The sequence below is a fragment of the Nuphar pumila genome, chromosome 13 (assembly GCF_984573655.1).
Source record: "Nuphar pumila chromosome 13, dmNupPumi1.hap1.1, whole genome shotgun sequence".
Taxonomy (NCBI): domain Eukaryota; kingdom Viridiplantae; phylum Streptophyta; class Magnoliopsida; order Nymphaeales; family Nymphaeaceae; genus Nuphar; species Nuphar pumila.
This window is the reverse complement of record NC_143261.1, coordinates 93831416-93853462: the sequence shown is the minus strand read 5'-3', so window position 1 is coordinate 93853462 and position 22047 is coordinate 93831416. Positions and strand designations below refer to the sequence as shown.

The 22047-nt window shown below is 37.5% G+C and overlaps 1 protein-coding gene across 1 annotated transcript in view; it reads right to left on the bottom strand.

The window, feature by feature from the left end:
- The window catches only part of LOC149819248 (uncharacterized), a 49117-nt gene extending 32260 nt beyond the window's left edge, over positions 1 to 16857 (bottom strand). The window contains exons 1-15 of the mRNA XM_089985064.1: positions 16536 to 16857; positions 15403 to 15513; positions 15256 to 15312; positions 15067 to 15143; positions 14885 to 14984; positions 13277 to 13350; positions 5416 to 5516; positions 5207 to 5310; positions 4202 to 4255; positions 4019 to 4074; positions 3896 to 3934; positions 3246 to 3387; positions 2609 to 2793; positions 2312 to 2379; positions 1824 to 1896 (exon numbers count right to left, since the gene is read on the bottom strand). Coding sequence (XP_089841190.1) covers positions 1824 to 1896; positions 2312 to 2379; positions 2609 to 2793; positions 3246 to 3387; positions 3896 to 3934; positions 4019 to 4074; positions 4202 to 4255; positions 5207 to 5310; positions 5416 to 5516; positions 13277 to 13350; positions 14885 to 14984; positions 15067 to 15143; positions 15256 to 15312; positions 15403 to 15513; positions 16536 to 16616 — 1322 coding nt within the window. The 5' untranslated portion in view covers positions 16617 to 16857. The remainder of the gene's footprint in view (positions 1 to 1823; positions 1897 to 2311; positions 2380 to 2608; positions 2794 to 3245; positions 3388 to 3895; positions 3935 to 4018; positions 4075 to 4201; positions 4256 to 5206; positions 5311 to 5415; positions 5517 to 13276; positions 13351 to 14884; positions 14985 to 15066; positions 15144 to 15255; positions 15313 to 15402; positions 15514 to 16535) is intronic.
- Positions 16858 to 22047: the final 5190 nt, after the last annotated feature.

Here is a 22047-nt window from a genome sequence, read left to right as displayed (position 1 = left end):
GATCAAAGTTGACACCGACATTTGCAAACTTTAAAATTTCATCAAGGAAAAATAAACATGCCCATCCCACAAAAGCCAAACATAACCACCCTTGACTCCACAGACAAATATATGACCTCCTTTTCCAAGATCTGAGATTTCATCAAGCAGTCTGATTATGCAGAGTACAAGTACTAATGACACAAGTATATGCGCAAGACAAGGTACCAAATATTGTTGAGCAGAAATGAATCTAATGATGGGCGCACATAGCACAACAAGAAAGTGCATAAGAAAGATGGAACAACAAAAGAAAATAAAGGATAAAACTCCACATAAAAATAAGTAGATATGAAACTCTAAAGTATCTTAACAGAGAGGCACCATCTTCCAGCAAATAAAATAGGAGTGGTCACATTAACCAAATGAGTAAGAATGACCAAGCAATTAAATGAACCCAAATTAACCAATTTACAGCAGCCATTGCAGTTGCATAATTGCAAGAACAAGAACCAACTCCAACAATGTCGGCATATAAAAAGAGGGATAAAGGAAAGAATAAGAACTTTCCGGGGAGAAGGTATCCCACTCATCCCAAAAAAGATCCCAGTTAATAACATAACAAATGGCTGACTCCACATGTGTGGAAGTGGCTAAATAAATGAATGACCATCTCCCACAAACCCAAATTGAAGTAATGCAGGGGCAAAAAGGTCCATACCCAAAGGGAAAGCTACTATTCAAGCAATAAGTCTGCTGGGGATACACAGGGTCGAATGAGATGGCAGGATGGTTAGGTCGGACTATCATAACCACACACACAAAAAAAAAAAAATCTAATGGGGATATATAAAATATGGTGACAATTAGAAAACAACAATGCACGTCTAATACCTGCAAGAAACATGTGAAAAAAGGAGATTTTTCATGATAAAATATTCCAACATGCTCTTAGGACCAAGTGCATGCCATTTTGTGTACTGTGTCTCAGAGTCATATTCATATTAGGTTTTAAAGGATCTGTAGGAAATATCTGTGCAAAAAGCATAAGTGACTGGATCTATCGAGGGACCAGATAACAAAATAGTTAACATATAGATGAAGCCACGACGGTTTTCTGCAGCTAACCTAACTATCAGGGTGCTCCCAAAAGCAAACAAATAACAAGCACTTGGGTTCAGGTTATGTCAGTTGAGAAAATGGAACCCCAAACACGAACCACATAATTTAGAGCATATTTTACAATATATTTCTTACATAAAATTGCATAAGACTCTGGTCAACTGGGTCAGGTCAGACATTTGGCAAACATAATATGCCCCACATTACTCTGGTCATGTTGTGGTCAACTTTTTTTATGTTCATATCCAGATATCCAGGTTAGGGTACCTGATACAAACCCAATCCGTTGACAGTATCCATTTAGCAAATGAAGCTGTGAAAGAATGTGAGATTCAGTATCTAAAACAAGTACAAAAATGTCAACCATGAAGTAAGGAGCTCCCACTATAAAATATATGTGCAACCATGACAGATAATAATGCTTCAACAGAAAAATAAGAGTTAAAAGAAAAAGGAACAAACCAACTTCATGAGAAATTAACTAAAGGAATTAATATGCAGAAGTTCAATGATAAAAAAAAAAATTGACACTTTCTGGTCCCACAAATTTAACCAAGCAAATAAGAGAACAACATCATAAAACTTCTTGCACATCTGCAATACACCATAAATGACTAAAGGCATAAATATAGATATAAACATAAGCAGTGTCCACTTGTCCATCAGATTAACACAAATAAATTCGCTAAGAGAATATGCAGAAGATTTTGTGTAATGAGTACCATTCCGGAAGTCTTTCATCCCCCAATATAGGACTCTGCCACTTCTCAATTTCTTCCTCCCACCACTGATAGTCTGGTTAATGTGCAACAACTAATCAGCCTTTAACAACAAAACCAAATAGCAATTGAAACATAGCAGGTGCTTAAGTCTGTTGGAGAAGGAATCTTTTTTTCAGTGGCACCACACATGCACAGTGTGGCCACGTGAATACTGGAGAGCTTTCCCCTGAGGGAAGGCCTCCTACCTCCCATTATTTTTCTCAATCAACCCCTATTTACCACATAAACCAAGTCCGATGAGGGGTGGTCGGACGTTTCTACAGCAAGTCTCTTTGCACAAAATGAGCATTACCGTGCAACACAAAAACCTTAAATCAACCCATTGGATAGATGCATAGTTCTCTACTATTGTCAACAAGAAGTTTTAGCAATTTCAGAACCTAAAATATAAGCAGAAATAGTCATAATAATTGCAAGGGACTACATACTCATCAAAGCATCATCCACTATGTTCCTGGCTGCATTTTCAGATGTCCCATAAAATTTTGTATACTGCCTGAAACGCACAAAATAAAAAAGACAAAAATCCAAAAAAATATGAAAATGAGAACTGGTCACCAAATAATAACCTTCACAGCTCATAAATCGTTTAGTCATTTACTGTAAGAATTAATTCATAATATCATCTGGTTCAGTATACTGGCAAGACATACATGCATTTGATGAGTTCGCAATGTAAAAAAATGGTAGTGTATGCAAAACAGGAAAGTAATATCGCATAGCACCTGTAATATGTTCTCCCCTTTTTAAACTTCACTTTTGGAGATGACCAAGCCAAAGCAAAAGCAACAGTGCACTTGGAATGAGGCTCAACCCAAGTAGAGGCTGAAACTGCAGCACAAAGTGTTTGACCAGGTGCAGATGGCATGCTAGGGCCAGCAGTAGTATTTCCTCTCTCAAACTGCCCTTCCTTTTAAAATGAAATAAGTACAACAATTAGTTGGATAAAGAGATGATGAACAGTTTAACCAATTGCATGTTAAAGCAACTATGATCTATAGGATACTGACTGAATGAAAGTGAAAGATGTGGTCAGCATATTAGCAAGGTTGTGAGTGAATGGACATTGCATGAACCATAATTAAGTTCACAGGCCTGACAGGTAAGGAAGACAATTCGAGAAAGGGACATCCAAACTGCATCCTTTGCGAAGAAGCTTTTATGTTAATGCAGTACATCACCAAAAAACATCTACAATTTTTAGATCTCTAACTTAAAATTCTGACCAGCTACTTCACCGACTTTTTGTTCTTTATTTTCAACAGCCTTATACCTCCTTTAATGGGGGTGGATGTACATCTTTTCTGTAAGATTAGATCTTTTTCAGACAAAAGCTACGATTCTTAAAGAAGCAAAAAATACCTGCACCATTATTTCCCACATATCCTTTGCAGTGACACAGCTTTGTTCTGACAATCCAAAGCAAGGCAAAACAGTGACATCGACATTCTGTGTTTGACATGCAGCAATAGCGAAAGTAACTGGGGGGTTATCCTCATCAGTCCTGCACTATTCTCACCAAGTTTAGAAACGTTTTCCCTCTAATATTACTTAAAACACTCTAGCTCTATCAAATCGGAAAATAATGATAAGAATCTAAGCTCTAAATCAGAAACAGTATCCAACAAAGTGGAAAGATCTATTTGATTGATATGCATTTCCCCCCCTTTAAAATTTATTGATGAGAAAATTTATAATACTTTAAAGAGTTAAAGACTAATCAGGTGAAACACACAAAAACACACATACGTGAATGTGGCCACAGGTGCATGTGTATGTTGTGCCCGTGAACACGAGCTTATACATGTCTAAATTTTCCAGAAAGTAAGCACATAATGGACAATGCAGCATTCCAAGTTACATAAGGGTATACAATAGGCATAAAGGACATTCAGATGAGGTGAGATTAGCATTATGATTTGGCCTGGAACTTTCCAGGATCACAAGAAACAGCCTAAAGAAAATCTGCAAACCAACCATCAGATAAGAGCAATCAAGGGTTGACGACTTGCTTGTGATGTAGTAGCACGCCGGTTACTCCATTGTCACTTCTGCAGAAATGAAAAACACGAGAGCAATTATCAACATTAAAGTCATGACTCAATTCATGTTAAGGAAACAATTTGCCTACTAACATGAATGGCTCATTGACATGATCTCCAGAAAGATGTGAGCTTCCTCCAATTGAGTTCTGCCAAAAAAAAACTCCGCTGACTAAAAATACATCGACATATACATGCTCAAAGAACAAAAAGTCATTATGAAAACTTTAAAACCTTCAAACAACAGGTAGGAATAATAGGAAGAAAAAACCTTACCGCCCAGGTGAAAAGTAGGCTAACTTTAGCTCTTTCTCTCCCAGTATTGACCAACTGAAAAATGAAAAGAAAGGAAACAGATAGGAAAAAGTAGCCAACCAGTAACTGGACACAAAAGAGAACAGACAATGCATGCTATTGAGCACCAAACTATGCTTTAATCACAAATTGGATGGTTTAAGTTTCATATCATAAAACTGCAACAGTACAAAACTTGTATGTATGAAAACATTGACTTGTCTCTAAAGAAACACATGCTTATATAATAGAATCCAATCAAATAGAAATGGACCCAGAATGGCATCTTGTTTGCAATAAACAAGCTACCCATTTTGAATCTTACATAGTAGTACATGAACTCATGGAAAAAAGAGTTGCCAAAAAATCTATGATAAAGAAGGCATTCAACATTTTCCACAATAATGATTTAAGACAGTCAGCAACTACTGATACTGCCAATTTCACCTGGCTCGGCAGGGGCTTAGAAAATTAAATTTGGGACTTTCAGCAAATACTAATAAGTTCAGCCCAAACACTCAAGGAAGACTTATGAAATCAGTCAATTTCTTATTTTCTTCTGAATGTTTTTGTTTGTAGCAGACTGGCAATCATGGCCAAGATTCCAAGTCGACAGTAAGATTTTCTATTAGATACAGGCAAAATTATTATTGACCCACCCGTCTTCCCTCCTCTCACACAATGTACAGACATAGTATCAAATCAGTCAATCAGGAGTTTCTGGGTCAAGATCAGCATCTGATACTAGCAAATTTCAAGAAATGGACAACATATCAGCACCAGAAAGATGTTCACAAGTGTAGGGAAATATAGAAGCAGGAAGACTGCTTCTCTGATAACAAGCCTTATGAAATAAACAGCATAATATTATGAAAATGAATAAATTCACATACAGTATAGAGAAATATAGCAAGAAGACTGCTTTCCCAACAATAAATTTTAAGAAATAGACAGCATAACAGTAACAAAATAAATATTTTTACATACAGTGTAGACAAATACAGAAGCAGGAAGACTGCTTTCCCGATAATTATGTGGTATGAAAGGTGATATTTGACGACATGAAACCTTTAACTCTGGGTCTGGTTCCCCTGGAGGCAAGCAAATCCAGCATCCGAGCCATCACTTTATTCAAGAAAAAGACTACTAAAGAAAGAAAGAGCAGAATAAAAATCATGAAAATTTTCAAGCAATACCATCATATATTGTCCAGGCCCTTGGAAATAGTGCATGATAGGTCGAGTGCTGCCCACTTAAATTCCATCCCCAAGATGATATGGCATGATCAGTAGTTGACCTGAAAGCCAACCAACCTCAAAACATACTCTACACCTCACCCGAAAACAAAAAACAATCTACTAATTGAATAGTAGCAGCAAATACTAACATTCAAGAACTACAAGTGTTTTTCATGTTTCAGGATAAAAACTTGTCAAGAATAGATGTGCCAATACTGATGAAACAGGATATACAGGACTGCCTGGTGCTCTCACACGGATCTTTGAATAGTTCTTTCTGAATATGGATCTAAAATGGCATTCCTTCCTATGGAATGAAGATCCATTCATCTGTTTTGCACCACTTGATACTTCATCTTCAACCAAAGAGAATAAAAACTAGTTTTACTATTTTCTTATTGTTACAGTTGTTTTCAATAAAAGAAAAAAGCTTTTGGGCCCCAAAATTTTCTCCGCATTATTAAGACAAGACAAACAAATCAAAAGAAGGGGGAAAGCACACACCCAACAAACAGCCAAGATCCCCTTCCACCCTTATTCTTGCCCCAAGCATTTCCTGTTTGGCAAGCAGGACTTAGAACTTACAAGGTGTGATTTCAGATCGAAGCCCCCAATGCACAACGGGTATAGAGCTGCAACAGCTAATCAACTGTTTCCCTCTTACCCTACCAGAGCTTTGTGTTCTAATTTAAGCCCCAATGACTGAGGCATACAGTTGTGCACAACCACTTAACAGACTATTATCTAATGGGCAAGCCAAGCTGTATCAGGTTAAGTTCGTAAGACAAAAATAGCAAAAAACAAATTCATAAGGATGAAGTACATTTCATCAACTGGTGTTTTAGGAGATGGTAACGTCTACCGGTCCTGAATAAGAAACCCAGCTTATTAGGCTAACATCCAGATTAGTGACATCCTAAAGAACCAAAGGGGGGTGGGGAAGAAAAGAAAAGAAAAGAAAGAGGAAGACATAGTAAACAAAAGCTGACTATTAACACAATAGTGGCTAGGATTCTTCATATTGATTTGAACCACCATCTTAAGAGGCTCTTTTGATCCAGTGTTGACTCTGCTGAGCTGTCACAAGGATTCGGCCAGCCGGGTGCCGCAACGCATTGACGCGATGCGGGTGCGGTCAAACCGACCTTGGGTGCAATCAACGCACCCAAGGTCTTAAGTGTCCAGTTTTGGACTTAAAAAAGAAAGAGGAAGACAAAGTAAACAAAAGCTGACTATTAACACAATAGTGGCTAGGATTCTTCATATTGATTTGAACCACCATCTTAAGAGGCTCTTTTGATCCAGTGCTGACTCTGCTGAGCTATGTCACAAGGATTCGGCCAGCCGGGGGCCGCAACGCATTGACGCGATGCGAGTGCGGTCAAGCCGACCTTGGGTGCAATCAACACACCCAGGGTCTTAAGTGTCCAATTTTGGACTTAAAAAAAATACGATGAAATGTGCTTGGGGGGGGGGGGGATTAGGGGAAAATTTTTTGCACCCCCCCCCCTTCCTGACCCCGACGCCTCCTCCTCTTCTCCGTCTCTAACCCAGCAGTGGCAAGGCGACTCCAGTCCGGCGTGGCGATTCCGGCACAGCGAGGAGGTATGTCTCCATTCTCTCTCTTTCAATCTCTCTCTCTCAATCTCTCTCCCCTCGCCTCTTTCGCTCTTCTCGGCTAAAACCCCACCCCCCTCTCTCTAAGTACCTCTCTCTCAATCTCTTTCCCCTCATCTCTCTCGCTCTTCTCGGCTAAACCCCCGCCCTCTCTCTCTCTCTCTGTACCTCTCTCTCTCAATCTCTCTCCCTTCGTCTCTCTCGCTCTTCTCGGCTAAACCCCTGTCCCCCTCTCTCTGTGTACCTCTCTCTCTCAATCTCTTTCCCCTCGTCTCTCTCGCTCTTCTCAGCTAAACCGCCGCCCCCTCTTTCAGTTTAGAAATTTTTTAAGCCCCATGTAAAAATTATTTTTTTCTGAACTGACTTAAATAGAGTAGTTATTTATGAAAAAATTCAAAGAAAAGATAGTATTTGAATGTTAGAAAGTTTTGAATCACTTTAGTATAAGTATGCACGGTATGTTTTGTGGAAAAAATAAGCAATGGAAATATGTTTTTGAAAAAAATGAGCTTAAAAGAATAGAGCTACGTTCAGTTGTTGATGTCTTCGTGATTCTTAATAGTGGAACTCAGACGCAAGATGAAGTGTTTGAGTCTCTTGACGAAAAGGATAACGAAGGAGATCATTTTCTTGTCTAGTCGATATCTGTGGCCTTTGTAGTTCGAGTAAGTAGAATCTGAAGGGTGTTCTAGACCTGCTGCCCTAAAGTCATCTGGTTTGGGAGCCACCTGTTCGAAAGTTTGTTACATGAACTGCATAGAAAGCCTAAGAGATAGAGACATTGCACATGACAAGAGGAAGACTATACGTGAACTATTAGAATAGAAGGTCTAGTGACTCGAGCAATTAAGTCCGAGGGATACTTTGTATCTAGTGCCCTAAGGTCGTCTGGCCTGGGAGTCACTGACCCAAAGCTCGTTACACGGGTCACGAAACTGGATATTCGAAATAGTGCTCAAGTGAGAAGAATGCTCAAGAGAGAGAATTGAAAAAAAAATTGAAAATTAAAAGAAAAAGAATGAGCTGAATGAGAAAATTTTCATTGCTTAGGAATATTTGTGACTCCCTCTGTGTGTACTTCTCTCTCTGTGTGTACTTCTCTCTCCCCTCGTCTCTCTCTGTGTGTACTTCTCTCTCCCCTCGTCTCTCTCACTCTTCTCAGCTAAACCCCTGCCCCTCTCTCTGTGTACCTCTCCCTCTCTCAATCTCTTTCCCCTCGTCAATGAAACAAGGATTTCTTTTTATGTTTGAGCATTTTTGTTAACTTCATTTATGGGAATTTGATGTTCATGTAGATTGTTTCTTTCCTTGTTTTATAAGTCTGTGCTATCAGATCTCTGTTGCTTCTAATTGTTTTGAAATGTAACATAAATCAGAGGCTTGTATTACTTCTAACGGTCCTCACAACTCTAAAAACTTCTGTTGCAGGTGTTTGCTTAATCTGAATCTACAGATGTATTATCTATAACTTACCTAGTGGAAAATATGTATTTAATAAGGTATTTTTATGTTTACAAAAAATCAGCCACTCATACCACACTATAAGATGATAAAAGTTCAAGTTTTTTCGTTTAAATCAATTTAATCTGAAGCTTAGTTTCCAGTTAATAAGTGATAATAACACATCTACAGTTTCAGAATAGCTCAAATCCACTGCAACTATGTTTTTTGAAGTAGTTAGGACTGTCAAGAGATTTTAGTTAGTTCGTGTGTCTGCAAGTTTCATGGTTGTGTGGATGTGTTTTTTTTTCACAACAATGGCAACAAAGGTACCTTGGTGTTTTGGTTAGCACCCTACATGTGTCTTAATTTGGTTAGGGTTTCAAATCCCCTTATAAACACATCTACTTTTTTTAATTAATGAATTTGCAAAGTTAATTCTTCAATAAAGATAAATAGAGGGATTTCAGCATAAAAAATGCCCAATAAGAAAATAGAGATCTTTATGATTAATTGGTTCACTCAATAGAGGGATTTCAATTGATTGTGCTTTTTTTTGTACTGATTTTGTCAAAATTTTAAATTATTACTGTGAACACAAGTGAAAGATCCTTTTTTTAGTTTTTGTTATCATATTTTTATTATTGCTAAAACACAATTTTACGTACTATATTTTTTAGAAGAAAGGTCAGACAAGCTTTGCAAGTGTGTTACTGTGAATGCATCCAAATATATAACTTATTGACCTTGCATTCAATATTATCAATTTTGATTGTGTGTATAATTGATTTTAATATAATATTTTTTTTCAAGACAAAAATGACGGATAAAGGGAAAGGAGTTGTGGCATCCTCATCCCCACATATAAGTTATGCTGCTAGCGTTGCTTGTAGTGGGAGTGTTGATTCAAGTTCGTTAGCTGTGATGATGGAGGGTCACTATGGGCACATGTGGATAAGCTTGCAAAAACTGGAGGAGGTAGTGGAAACAAGAGATTTTGATGCAAGCTTTGTGAGAGAGATTTTGTTGGATCTTACACAAGAGTTAAGGCTCATTTGTTGAAGATATCAGAACATGACATTTCAAGATGCAAAAGAGTTAATGAGGCAATGTGAAGACAATACAAGATGAATATAAGAAGAGGAAGACAATGAATAATTCTTATGCAATTAGTGTACCCATTTTAAGCCACCAAAAAGATGCTCAGAAAAAAGTGGATATAGGTGGTAAAGGAAGAAGAACGATATAAGTATCATTCACTACATATGGAAGGGAGGAGATTGATAGAAAAGTAGAGGGGTCAGTTCACTTCCATTACTAGAATGGAAAATTATAATTTGAGTGGCTATGTACCTCCAAGTTCAGAAAAACTACGAATAATAATTCTTGCAGAAGAGAGAGAAAATGTTAAGAGATTGCTAGAGATTAAGGCATATTTATGGAAATAAAATGAAGTTTTCATTGTTTCTGATGGGTGAACAAATATTCAAAGGCGTCCACTGATTAATTTCATTGCTTCTTCGCTTAGTGACCTAGTATTTTGGAAAGCAGTTGATGCATCTAGGCGATATAAAAATACTGAGTATTTAAAAGAATTGTTTATAGAAGTAATAAAAGAAGTGGGTGATCAGAAAGTAGTGCAAACCATCAGAGACAATGCTCTAGTTTGTAAAAGTACATCATTGAGTTTGGAGAGTATCCTCATATTTTTTGGACTCCCTTTATAGCACAACTTGAATCTGGTCCTCAAGAGCGTCCGCAACCCCAAAAAAGAAGAAAATTCACCAGCATATGCTCTATTTTCATGGATTGAAGAATTAAAATAAAATGTTAAAAGTATTAGAAATTTTGTTGTCAACCACCATTACGCTAATATTATATTTAATAGGCATTTTGACCTAAAATTGTTAAAGGTTGTTGAAACATGTTTTGCGTTCATCATTGTGATGGTGAAAAGGATTAAGAAAATGAAGAATGCTTTGGTTAACATGGTGATTGATGAGAATTGAACATTTTATCATGCTGATGATGTTATCAAGGCTCAAGAAATTAAAAAATTCATTGTTGATAATGAGTTTTGGGATAAAGTCATATACTTCCTTCAATTTACGCGACCTATTTGGGAAATGTTGAAAGAAGTTGATAAGGATGAGCTCATGCTTCACAAAATTTATAAAATATGAGATAATATGATTGAAAAAATAAAAGTTATAGTTTTCAAGCATGAGAAAAAAAATCATGTATTAGATGATTCAAATTTTTTTAATCATATTCATTCAATTTTAGTCAAAAGATGGGACAAGAGCAACACTCATTTGCATTGCATGGCAGATTCTCTCAATCCAAAATATTATGCAAAGAAGTGACAGAAAGGTAGTGTTGGTCGTGTCCCACTAAATTCAGACTCAGAGCTATCAAGGCATAAAAATATGTGTATGGCAAGACTTTATCAAGACTAACATATTTTAAATCAAGTCACACAAGAGTTTGAAAAATCTTCATCTTCGAAATTATATGGACAAACATTAATAGCGAGGAGAAAAATATAGATCCTATCACATGGTGGTCAACATTTGGATCAGAAACACCTTTTCTCCAACGTCTTGCATTGAGATTGCTATCTCAACCTGCTAGTTCATCCTGTTGTGAAAAAAATTGAAGCACATATTCTCAAATCCACAACATGAAGAGAAACAAACTCACCAACAAACGTGCAGAGGATTTAGTATATGTTCATTATAATCTTCGACTACTTTCGCGAAACAATGATGAATACAGGTACTAATTGCTCTCTTAGTTATTTGACTATTTCTTAGTTTCTTCATTTAAATATACTTGTATTTAACATTTTTAAATTGAGTTTGTAATGCAAACAAGGATCATTCAAATTTTGGGATGTAAACCCAGAAGAGTGTGACTTAGAAGGAGAGCATGATTTCAACATTACAAACATGGATTTATCTGAGCCTAGTCTTCTATTTTATGATGCATTTTATAATGAATCAGAAAATTATTAGGATCCATTACCACATCGTCATAGTCATATATATTGTGTAGGATATACTTTTGATATTTAATTATGCATTGTTTGCTTCTTTTATTAGTATACTATATATTTTACTTCTTTTCTGTATCACTGATTTGATTGTTTCTATAATATATTTGGGTTGATTTAATTGTGGTGTTAGTTTTTAACTTTTTATGATGAATAATAGAATTATAGATTATTAATTTGATTTATTGTATGCATGATGATGAATTGATTCGATGATATTATGATAATTGTTTTTTATTTAATTAGTGTTATTGTTAACTGTTAAAAATTATACATATATATATATACCCTCCCGCACCCTCGCACCCAAGTTTTTTTAAAGTGCCGCATCGCCGCACCCGCACCTATGTGACATAGCTGCTGAGTTTATGATCACCTCTCTCCACATGATCTATGAAGTTTTTCCATTGCATTAATTCGGCAAGTTCACATTATCTGCATAACTAACCAGGGAAGATTCAGTTTTGATCTGATTGAATGCAGTTTTTCAGACTTATTATTACTCTTTTTCTAAAATTATTGAATTGTCCAGCTGTTTGAGAGAAATTATGAGAGTAATTTATTTGGTTGTTGACCACACATCACAAATTGTCCAATTTGGATTATGTCCAAGGGGTGTTTGATGAGCATCCCTTGTGGTCTTGGACCTTGAACTGTCCCCCAAATAGATGATTGTTTGGTGTTCATTTCATAGAGGCTAAAGAGCTTCAAGCTTATCAATTTTTTTCTCATATTTCAGTTGGTTTGTCTTAGTTTCAGTCTGGACAAATTGACAAACAGGAAAGACCTAAGATAGAGCAAAAAGAAGCTCGGTGAAAGAAGAATGTATTAGGAGTTGACAGAAAACAGGTCATCCAAGAAAGAAAATAAAGAGCTCAGAAAAAAAACGAGGACCAATCAAAGAAAAAGTAGCAAAGTCAAGTGGGAGAGTAGGATAAAATAATCTGAGTACACTAGCAATTATGAAGAAAGAAAATAACTCAGTACAGTCAAGGAGAAAACGGAGAAAAGAAACTGAGTAGAGAACTAGAAATTTTGAAGAGGAATTTGGCAGCAGTAATATAGTGCAAAACAAAATACACGTATACTAGTCATACAAAGCAGAACAACATCAAACTCAAGTTCACAATAACTTACATACAGCTCTCTGATGATTATGCTGCCAAGTCTCCAGCAGTATTGCACATGAAAAGGAAGCCAAATTTATTGAGATTATGTTTCAACATCCATTACCTAGAAACCACCCTTCCACATATAATTATTATGATTCCATTGTTTCAGCTCTACGAAAGTGTGAGTTGTGAACTAACCCAACATCACTTCAAGACTTTATTGTATTAATTATGTGGCCTCTTCAAGGTTAAATTCCAAGAAAGGTCACAAGATTCAGCTATATCAATTTTGTGTTCTTAAAACAAACTACTGTTGCATCTGATTTTATTGTTATATCTTCGGATATATGTACATAATATGCTAAATCCCATAATAGAAGTAGGGAGCAAATGGGTCGGATCCAGGATGGAGGCTTTGCAATTCGGGGCTAAACCGATTTCCGATCAGAATCCTAATGAGCTGTTCTGGATCTGAACTGTTTGCGTCCCTAATTAGAAGGTAGTTACTGTTTGTGATCGAAGCAACAGCATAAGTCAAGATTTACCAAGATACTCAAGAGCCATAGATGGTGATAAACTTGTACTCAGTACTCACCCTATTCCTTCATGTTGCCCAGGTGCTAGAACTGATGAGTACCTTTTGGCCCCTCCATCTCGGGAAATAAAAATCTACACCATATAAAAAAGAAGGATTAGTCAGAACTGAAGAAATACACAATGAGTAGAGTGTAACTAAATTTTTTGTATGTAAGGAGGATTACAAAAACATATGACATTTGCTACTACACATCCATGCTGTCAATAAATGAAACATCATTACAGAAAAGCTTCAACGCAAACAAATAACATGAACAAATATTTTTATGGGTAACACTTTGAACATCTAGACAACATAAAGCCATACAATTATCAATTACAAACACCACACTTTCACATATCCCATTAAAAATTATCAAATTATATGTCCAATTTTCTCACCACGTTCAACACTCCCAAACATTCATGCTCAGACATGGCTCCTAGCTATTCTTCCCTAGATGCTTCACAATACTTTCAGAACTAAGCATGGTTGCCAGTTGAGGAAGCGGGAGCAGGAAGCGATACGGGAAGCGGGAGCGGGAAGCGAGGCACTTTCAAAATTTTAGGAAGCGTGGGACCACTTAGGACCGATTCGGGAAGTGTCTCGGAAGCGACCTAGGAAGCGTCTCGGAAGCGACCCAGGAAGCGTCTCGGAAGCGAGGGGGAAGCGAAAAAAATAAAAATAAAAAATACAAAATACAAAAAAATTGAAAAAAACAGGGGAAGCGAGGGGGAAGCGCGCTTCCCATTAAAGGGAAGTGTGTCCCCCATTAAAGGGAAGCGCGCTTCCCAAAAAAGGGGGACGCTTCCCCCCCACGCTTCGGAAGCGCGGCGTTTCGCGCTTCCGAAGCGCGCTTCAGGGAAGTGCGCTTCCCCTTTTAGCTAGGCGCTTCCGGTAACCCTGGAACTAAGTATGTTTTTGGACGGACCAGGCTTTAGGGAACTCTTCATGGCAATTGTTTGCTAACACTTTTAGGCATTTAGGGAACTTTGAAGATGCAACGAAGTTACCAGTGCAATCACATCAACTGAAGACAATCTCGAACAATTTAACAATAACAACAGCATATATCTAAGGATGAAAGGATTAAAAAGCTCCAATGCCAATGGTGAACTTGCTAGCCTGGTCAATAAGAACAAACAATTTATTAAAACAGTGAGTGTATAGTTGTTTCTTGGTATTAAGATACTGATGGAGGGAGAGGATGCTGGAATTTCAAAACATAGGCTTCTCTCATGTTAACTGTGCGTCCTAGTCCTCCTTAAGTTATCAGGATATGACTATAGGACACAGGTTGCCCCTATGGTGTATAGTGAAACAATTTATAATGACTTAGGAATGGATTACAAATTTAGTTCAATCATGAGGAAGTCAGCTTCAAGCAAGACAGCCATGTTGGTAGATATATCACAGATTACCATTCTAAAGCCCATTATTACGACCTGTGAAATTGGCATAATTAATTCCTGTCCCTGGATGAAAATAACTCCATGAAAAGTTTATATTCATTTTATTTAAGCTTTTGGCTTGAGAAGAAAGTTCCGCAACCGTAGACCAAATTGAATGCCCCATATACAAAGAGCGATAGTCATAATAGCAAATAAGCTAGGAAAAAGAATTTACTGAAAACTGGTTGGTCATCATTGGGGATGTTTCACATAGACCAGGAATAATTTGCCAATGCCTGAATTCCCCTCTAAAACCTCTTGATATGCTCCCACTTCTGGAAAAAGAGAAAATAATGGACATCAAATTCGGAAAATAAACATACTACAAATAAACTTTCAAAGTTAACAGTTTCATACCCCATTCCCCCAAGCGGAACCCCTTGGGATGCAGAAGGCTTGCAACTTTCTCGAGTAAAAGGGTCAATTGGTGCTTTCTGTAGCAATAAGCACACTAAGTTTCAATATTTTCGTAGTGCCTCAACAGAATATGCCCGCATAGCATCAAACTAGAATGCTGAGGGAAAGAAAAGTTATTGAGACCATCACCCTCCCATATGATGCCTCCTCCCTAACATATGACCATAAACGAACGCCAAGTCCAACCTAAATCTCAAAGCAGAAAGACAACTTGGTGAAACAAGAAAATTCATATCATGACCACCACGACCGTAAAAGAATAACAGAATGTTTTACCATCTTCAATGCCTCCATAAATGTCACACTGAATTCTTTCAGGATATTGGCATGACTATTTAGCCGCCTCCGCCATGCCTGCCGTGGTGGAGCAGCATTATCAGATTCCAGCTGAAAGTGACACCAGGAAAACAATTAGGAAGAAACCACGTTTTAAGCATAAAGAAAAGATGTGATGTACAGCAAATTCAATGAAGAAGATGTTCAACCCACAAATAGTTAAATGAGCAACAGATCCTACATTGAAACTCACTGAGTTAATGACCATAGTAATACAAAAAAAAACTGTAATCACAGAAACAATTCAAACGTAAGGGGACCAGAACTTTCAATAAATCAGTGTCTGGAAATCATGGTCAAAATAATTCCTTAAGCCAGATAACGAACAACAGAGACACAATAAAACATCTCAGCAATACAGATTTCCACAGGGAAGACAGAAAAGGCGAAAACAATAGGCAGCTCAAACACTAAAGATTTTTAGACTCTGATGAACTAATACGGCCATATGGGAGACTTAAAATTGAACGAACTAATCCGAACGACCACCTACTAACATTAAACTGAACCAAAACGCCGTAACCCTGCACTCTTTCACCAGAGAAGCATCACTTACAGTTGATGCAAAAAGCGTCCCAAACTCTCACACACTCTTTTGCGATCCAACGTCAAATTTCGCCCTCAGGAATAGAAAAAACGCCGTTCTAACATCGACTTGAACGTGATTGGATTTGAAAGCATTAAAAAACAAATCATAAGACCGCCAACATTGGGAAAAAAGAAAAAAGGGAAAAATCCAAAACCAACAATCAAATACTTCCCACCAAGAAGACACAACCCCCATCACACGTCAGAAACAAAAACAAACGATACATCGAAAAGGATCCAATACTATTCCTCGTCCAAACTTAAACAAAAACCAGCAAGGACGATCACCACTCTGCTTTTCCTCCGACCGTTTCGCAACGGGAATTCGAAAGGGGTGATCGAGGAAACGATCGGTCGTCCATGCTCCGTAATTTTCCAACGATTTTACAATGGGAACAGAAGAGAGATCGAATTAAAGAGGAAAGAGGAAGTGGGTATCTCATGGGTAGTCATGAATCTCACATAGACGCACGGAGGGCACTCACCAACTGCAGAGTGGCGCGGGGGACGTACTCCTCTGCCGGCCATGACTGCTTCCTGCAATGGAAGAGATGGCCGCTCACCATCCTTCTCTCTCTACCGTCTCCCTCTACCCCTCGCAACACTGCCCGGAGAAGAAAAAGAGGGAAAGAGAGGATTAACGGCAGATAAATTGGACGGAATCGTGTCGGCTTCAGAAGGGGGCAGTTGCAGACAGAGAGGACGGAATCGAATTCCTACACGATGCCATTTGTGCAGCATTCATTCGGCCAACCCAACTCGCCACCTCTCTCTCTCTCTCTCTCTCTCTCTCTCTCTCTCTCTCTCTCTCGTTGTGCAATGGCGTTGGGATTCTTTTCTCCCTTTTCCACCGAACAAAGCTTCGAAGCGTCGCGTCGAGTGGTGTCGCGTCGCTGGACCAGACCCAACTAAAATACGCGGATATTCTGAAAAAAAACTCTTTTTATCGCGGTATTTTATGTTACCCATATAGTACAAAGTGTTGCGATATTTTAAGAGTAAAGTATGTCTTGAAAAACATCTCAATATTATCGAACCGTTAAAATTCACTTTTTTATTTTTATGTTTCTTTTTTTGTTTAGCACTTTCTATACATTTTTATATTTAAAATTGCCAATATATTTGTCAAGGGCTAGTCTTTTCAAGCTCTAGCGACACCAGGTGAACTATGCCTGATGTGTTTTTAAACCCAATGGCATTTCAACACTGCCTTCGCTACATTTCGACTCTTGCAACATTAGGGCTTTGCTCATCCTTGACAGGAGGTCACAAGTTTGAAACTCAAAAGCGGCATCCCTTGCCCCAAGGTCCAAGCATAAGCTCGTCGTTGGGTAAGGGATACCTGGGGTTATACCGGGCCAATTATTGTCAGTGATGGAGTGCTTTTGTCTTCAATTATCCAATTAAAAAAAAAAAGTACGTCAGGACCCAAACCCAACCAAATGTAATCAGTAAGGTGTGGGTACCCAACTTGAATTATATCGGGTCAAGAAACGAAATCTGAAACCCAACCGGTATAAATTCAGGTCTTTAAAACATATATTTAAACTTAAAAAATAAATATATAACACTCGGGTCAGATATCCATACAAAATTATACCCAAAGCCAGCCCACATGTTACTCGGGATGTTTCAAGTCGACCCGAGTAATATTAGGTTCAGTATTTTTCATTCTCATACCTGAATATTTGGGTTCGGGTTGGATTGGCTACCCTGTACAAACCCGACGTCAACCAGGCTGATGATTATCAGGCTTCATCCTGAACCCGATAAAGAATGGAGAGTCAATGGGCCAGGTTTACCCGGACCAAACCTATAGGGTCTGGTATAGTGATAAATAAGAAGACCCAATCTGGATCCAAAGGTCCGATTAATACATGGACCCAGGTATAGCTTGTGAAATTGTATACCAGACCTGAGTTTTGATTAAGACCCACAATTTTTCAATGTAAAAATGATAAAAAAAATCTGGTTTTACCGGGTATGGTCTGGGTTTGGTTCATGTAGTTCTTATCAGGTCTGGGTATATTTTGTATAGTAGACCCGATTAGACCTAGGTCTGGACTCGATACCATACCCGAAAATCTAGTCCAAGTCTTGTTTCACCTGAGTCTGAACCAAACCCGACACATTGACACCCCTACCTGGAATGGCTCTCGCCCATCCAAATCCTTAACTCCATATCCCTAACCAGTGGCAGTATGGTGTCGTAGTGTCGGATCCGGTTCCAGACCCGAATAGGTGATGCTGCCTCATAGCAACTCTAACCTGAAGGGACAGATGGATTAACCAACATGGTTATATCTGTCCCACATTCTGGACCATTCTGACCATCCTTGTCCGGGTACGTAGCCCAAGGGTCACGGCCTCGATCTCCAACATTACTTATTTGGATCCCAATGGATCTGGCGAAGGTGGCACCAGTTCCAACCAAGCTTACATCAAAGCGTTCTTGTCCTTTTCTAAGATTCGTGCAGAACATGTTTCTGGGCCCAGTAGCAGATCTGGAAGTTAATGTTGTCAGTACCCTGAATCGTTTGGCCACCGATTCAGATATATCAGCCGATACCGATATTCAAGTGAATCGTTCTATATCGACCTACAGATAATAAAAAAATTATTACGTGTCAAGTATAACGTCACACTTGTTAAAACCATTAAAATAATATTAAAATTTTAATTTTAGTATTTTTTATATATATTAAAAAATAACCGATTCAGGCTTGCAGCGTATGATATTTTGCCAATACGTATCGGCTGGTACAAACCTAATAACATGATTCGGAACAGAGGTGCTATAAAAAGTGGCACACATCTCAAGATGAACGACATCCAAAATGACACATTAGCGGACATGGTGGGACACATGGATACGGATTACTATTATTTTTATTTATTATGTCTTAAAGTATTATTACAATAAAAATATATTTTTAAGATTTTATTCTAAAATTCATATATTTATATACAACAACAACTACCCTACATCCCAAAACAATTAGGGTCGGTGCAACAAAGAAAATCATTCTGGGTCCTTCATTCATTTCTATCCAATGCCACGTCCTCGGTGAGGTTCAAAACATTCATATCCTTTCCTATCACCTTCATCCATGTCTTACTAGGCATACCCCGACCTTTTTTAACTAATATATTTTTTCATTCTTCTAACTGGAGCATCATTAGGCCTTTCTCGAATATGTCCAAACCACCGTAAACGATTCTTTCTCATCTTATTTTTAATGATTGCAACGCCTACCTTCTTACGTATCTTCTCGTTTTGAATCTTATCTTTTATTGTATTTCCACACATCCATCTCAGCATACGCATCTCAGTTACATTCATATATTTATATGTTGAAGAAAAACTCTTTTTTTTCAATCGGCCAAGACTGGAATTTTCACATTGGCAAAAAGGGTTTACCCGTTTTTTAGAATTGTTGTTAAAAGTATGAGCTTCTATTCGAATTTTACTGATGTCCAATGACATAGCCGGTTAGTTAGGTCGTACCAATCACAACAAGGGGTCATATGTTCGAATCCACCGGTTGACCCCCCAACTTGCTATTAAAAAAATAAAAAGCCACTTGACCGTACAAGGCACGCAGTGATCCGGGGTCCACTATTGTTGATGTACCATGACACTGCCTTTACGAACCAACCAACGTGGATACCTGACAGACTTCCTGTCCAGGGACATTAAACAAAAAAGATGGTAACAACTCTTGAATTTTCTTTATTTTTTTGGAAAGGCAAGCTGGGGTTAGTCAGGCGCCAAATGCCTATGTATAACATTTCATGTACCGATACTTTTTTGATAATTTATCAAAAAAACAGATTTTATAAAATATTGTGAAATTTTTCCTCAAGGAGATTTTGCCAAGAATGAGGTCTGTGAGTATGGTTATAATTTCTAAGTGAAAGAATGTGTTTGATAAGGAAACCTGACAAACCAAAAAGCTTGAAAGATTTGAGGGGCGTTTGCATGTGCCTCATTCCACTCAGAGCTTCTTTCACGGCAAATGAATGGGATGATCCCCCTCATCCGGTAACGTTTCCGTTGAAAAGGGGATCGTATGTTGATTTTGGGGCTCCTTTTTCGCAAAGAAAGGGAGCCCCGCGTTTGCGTTGCTGCAGTGGGCTTCTTGAAAACACATCAAAAGCTGTGAGTTTCCGCGGAAAGCTGGGGCTTTGGTGGTGCACAAACTTACCGTATCACCTTAGTGGAAAAGAAAAATTATCTTAGCATACGAAAAAAAAAAGTCAGAGAAGAGAAGACAAACAAATCATAAATGAAAGAGAAGGAGAGGTGAGCGTGAATGGATGACTAGACCAACAATTAAAGGTGGAAAAGAGAGTAAGCAGGTGGAAGATAAAGAGAAAGCAGCGCAACTGGCTGAAGGGGGATGGAAGGTTGAACCGTAAGGCATATTGAAAGAGAAAGTGGGCCACTTGTAACGAATCTTTTTTTTTTTTGAAAGGCAAGCTAGGGTTAACGAATCTTTTGATGTAACAGAACCTCGGATCATAATTGAAAATCGATCTATAATTTTCATAAATATTTAAGTTGAAAAATCATAGTTTTTGTATAAAAAACATGATCCAAGTGTTATATTTTTTAACAATTAATTGACAAACGCATCGGTGGCATCAGATTGTAAAACACACCTTAAAAACTCCCGTTCACCCGCAATAGTCTCCTGAAATTGGTAAGCACCTACTCCTCACTCTATATATATATATATATATATATATATATATATATATATATATATATATATATATATATATATATATATAGAGAGAGAGAGAGAGAGAGAGATGGGTCCATGCTAAATGAGTTTTTAAGGTTTTTTAATTTTAATTTTAAATTCTGACCATACACGTGATCTATGTACTTGATTTTATAGGAATTACAGCTCTTTGAAGTGTTTGATTCAACCACATGGGTGAGTTTTTATAAGGTTCAAAAAATCAACTGTCCAAAATATTTGTAAATTTTGGAGGTCCAAAATATCATTTTTTTCATATATAGCAGAAAAACTCATTTAGCATGGACCCATTTCTCTCTCTTTATATATATATATATATATATATATATATATATATATATATATATATATATATATATATATATATATATATATATATATATATATATATATATATATTGAAAACAGGGTGAGGAACAAATAGAGTGTTTGACTGCAGGAATCTCTCACCCTAAATCTGAGAAAATGAAATCACAAAATCACATATTACTCTTTTTCTCATATTGGAAGGCATTGCTCTATCGACATTAAGGATGATACATGCGGTAGCTTGATGTCTAGAATGCTTTTCTACATGGGTATATTGAGGAAGAAGTATATATGAGTCAACCCTAAGGTTTTGAAGATAGCAAACATCCTGATTATGTTTGCAAACTTCAAAGAGCTTTATATGGTTTAAAACAAGCACCACGTGCGTGGTTTTTTAGACTCAATGCTTTTCTTTAGCAGTTGGGCTTTACAGGAGCAAAAATAAATAATTTGTTATTTATTTTTAAAAATGATAAATATATTGTTTATGCTCTCATTTATGTTGATATTATAATAATTGAAAATTCAAAAGATTTTGTTCGTCAACTCATATGCAGGCTTGGACAGGAGTTCACTCTTAAAGATCTTGGAGATATGCATTTTTTGGGGGAATTGAAGTAAAGAAAAACTCTAAAGGAATATCTTTATCTCAAAAAAGGTACATTGAAGAACTACTAAATAAAACAAAATTGCTAGAAGCCAAGACAACAAATACTCCTATGGCCGTATCTCATCCTTTATCGACAAAGTCAGGCTCAAATTTTAAAGACCCAAGTCTCTACAAAAGCATCATCAGACCAAACCAGTTAGTGAACTGGTTCAAGTAGAACCGTTTTAGACCGACTCAGGTCTGAACCGAACCGGTTCGAACCAAGGTCCGAACCGAACCAATCAGGTTTGGATCTGGGTTATTAGTTCA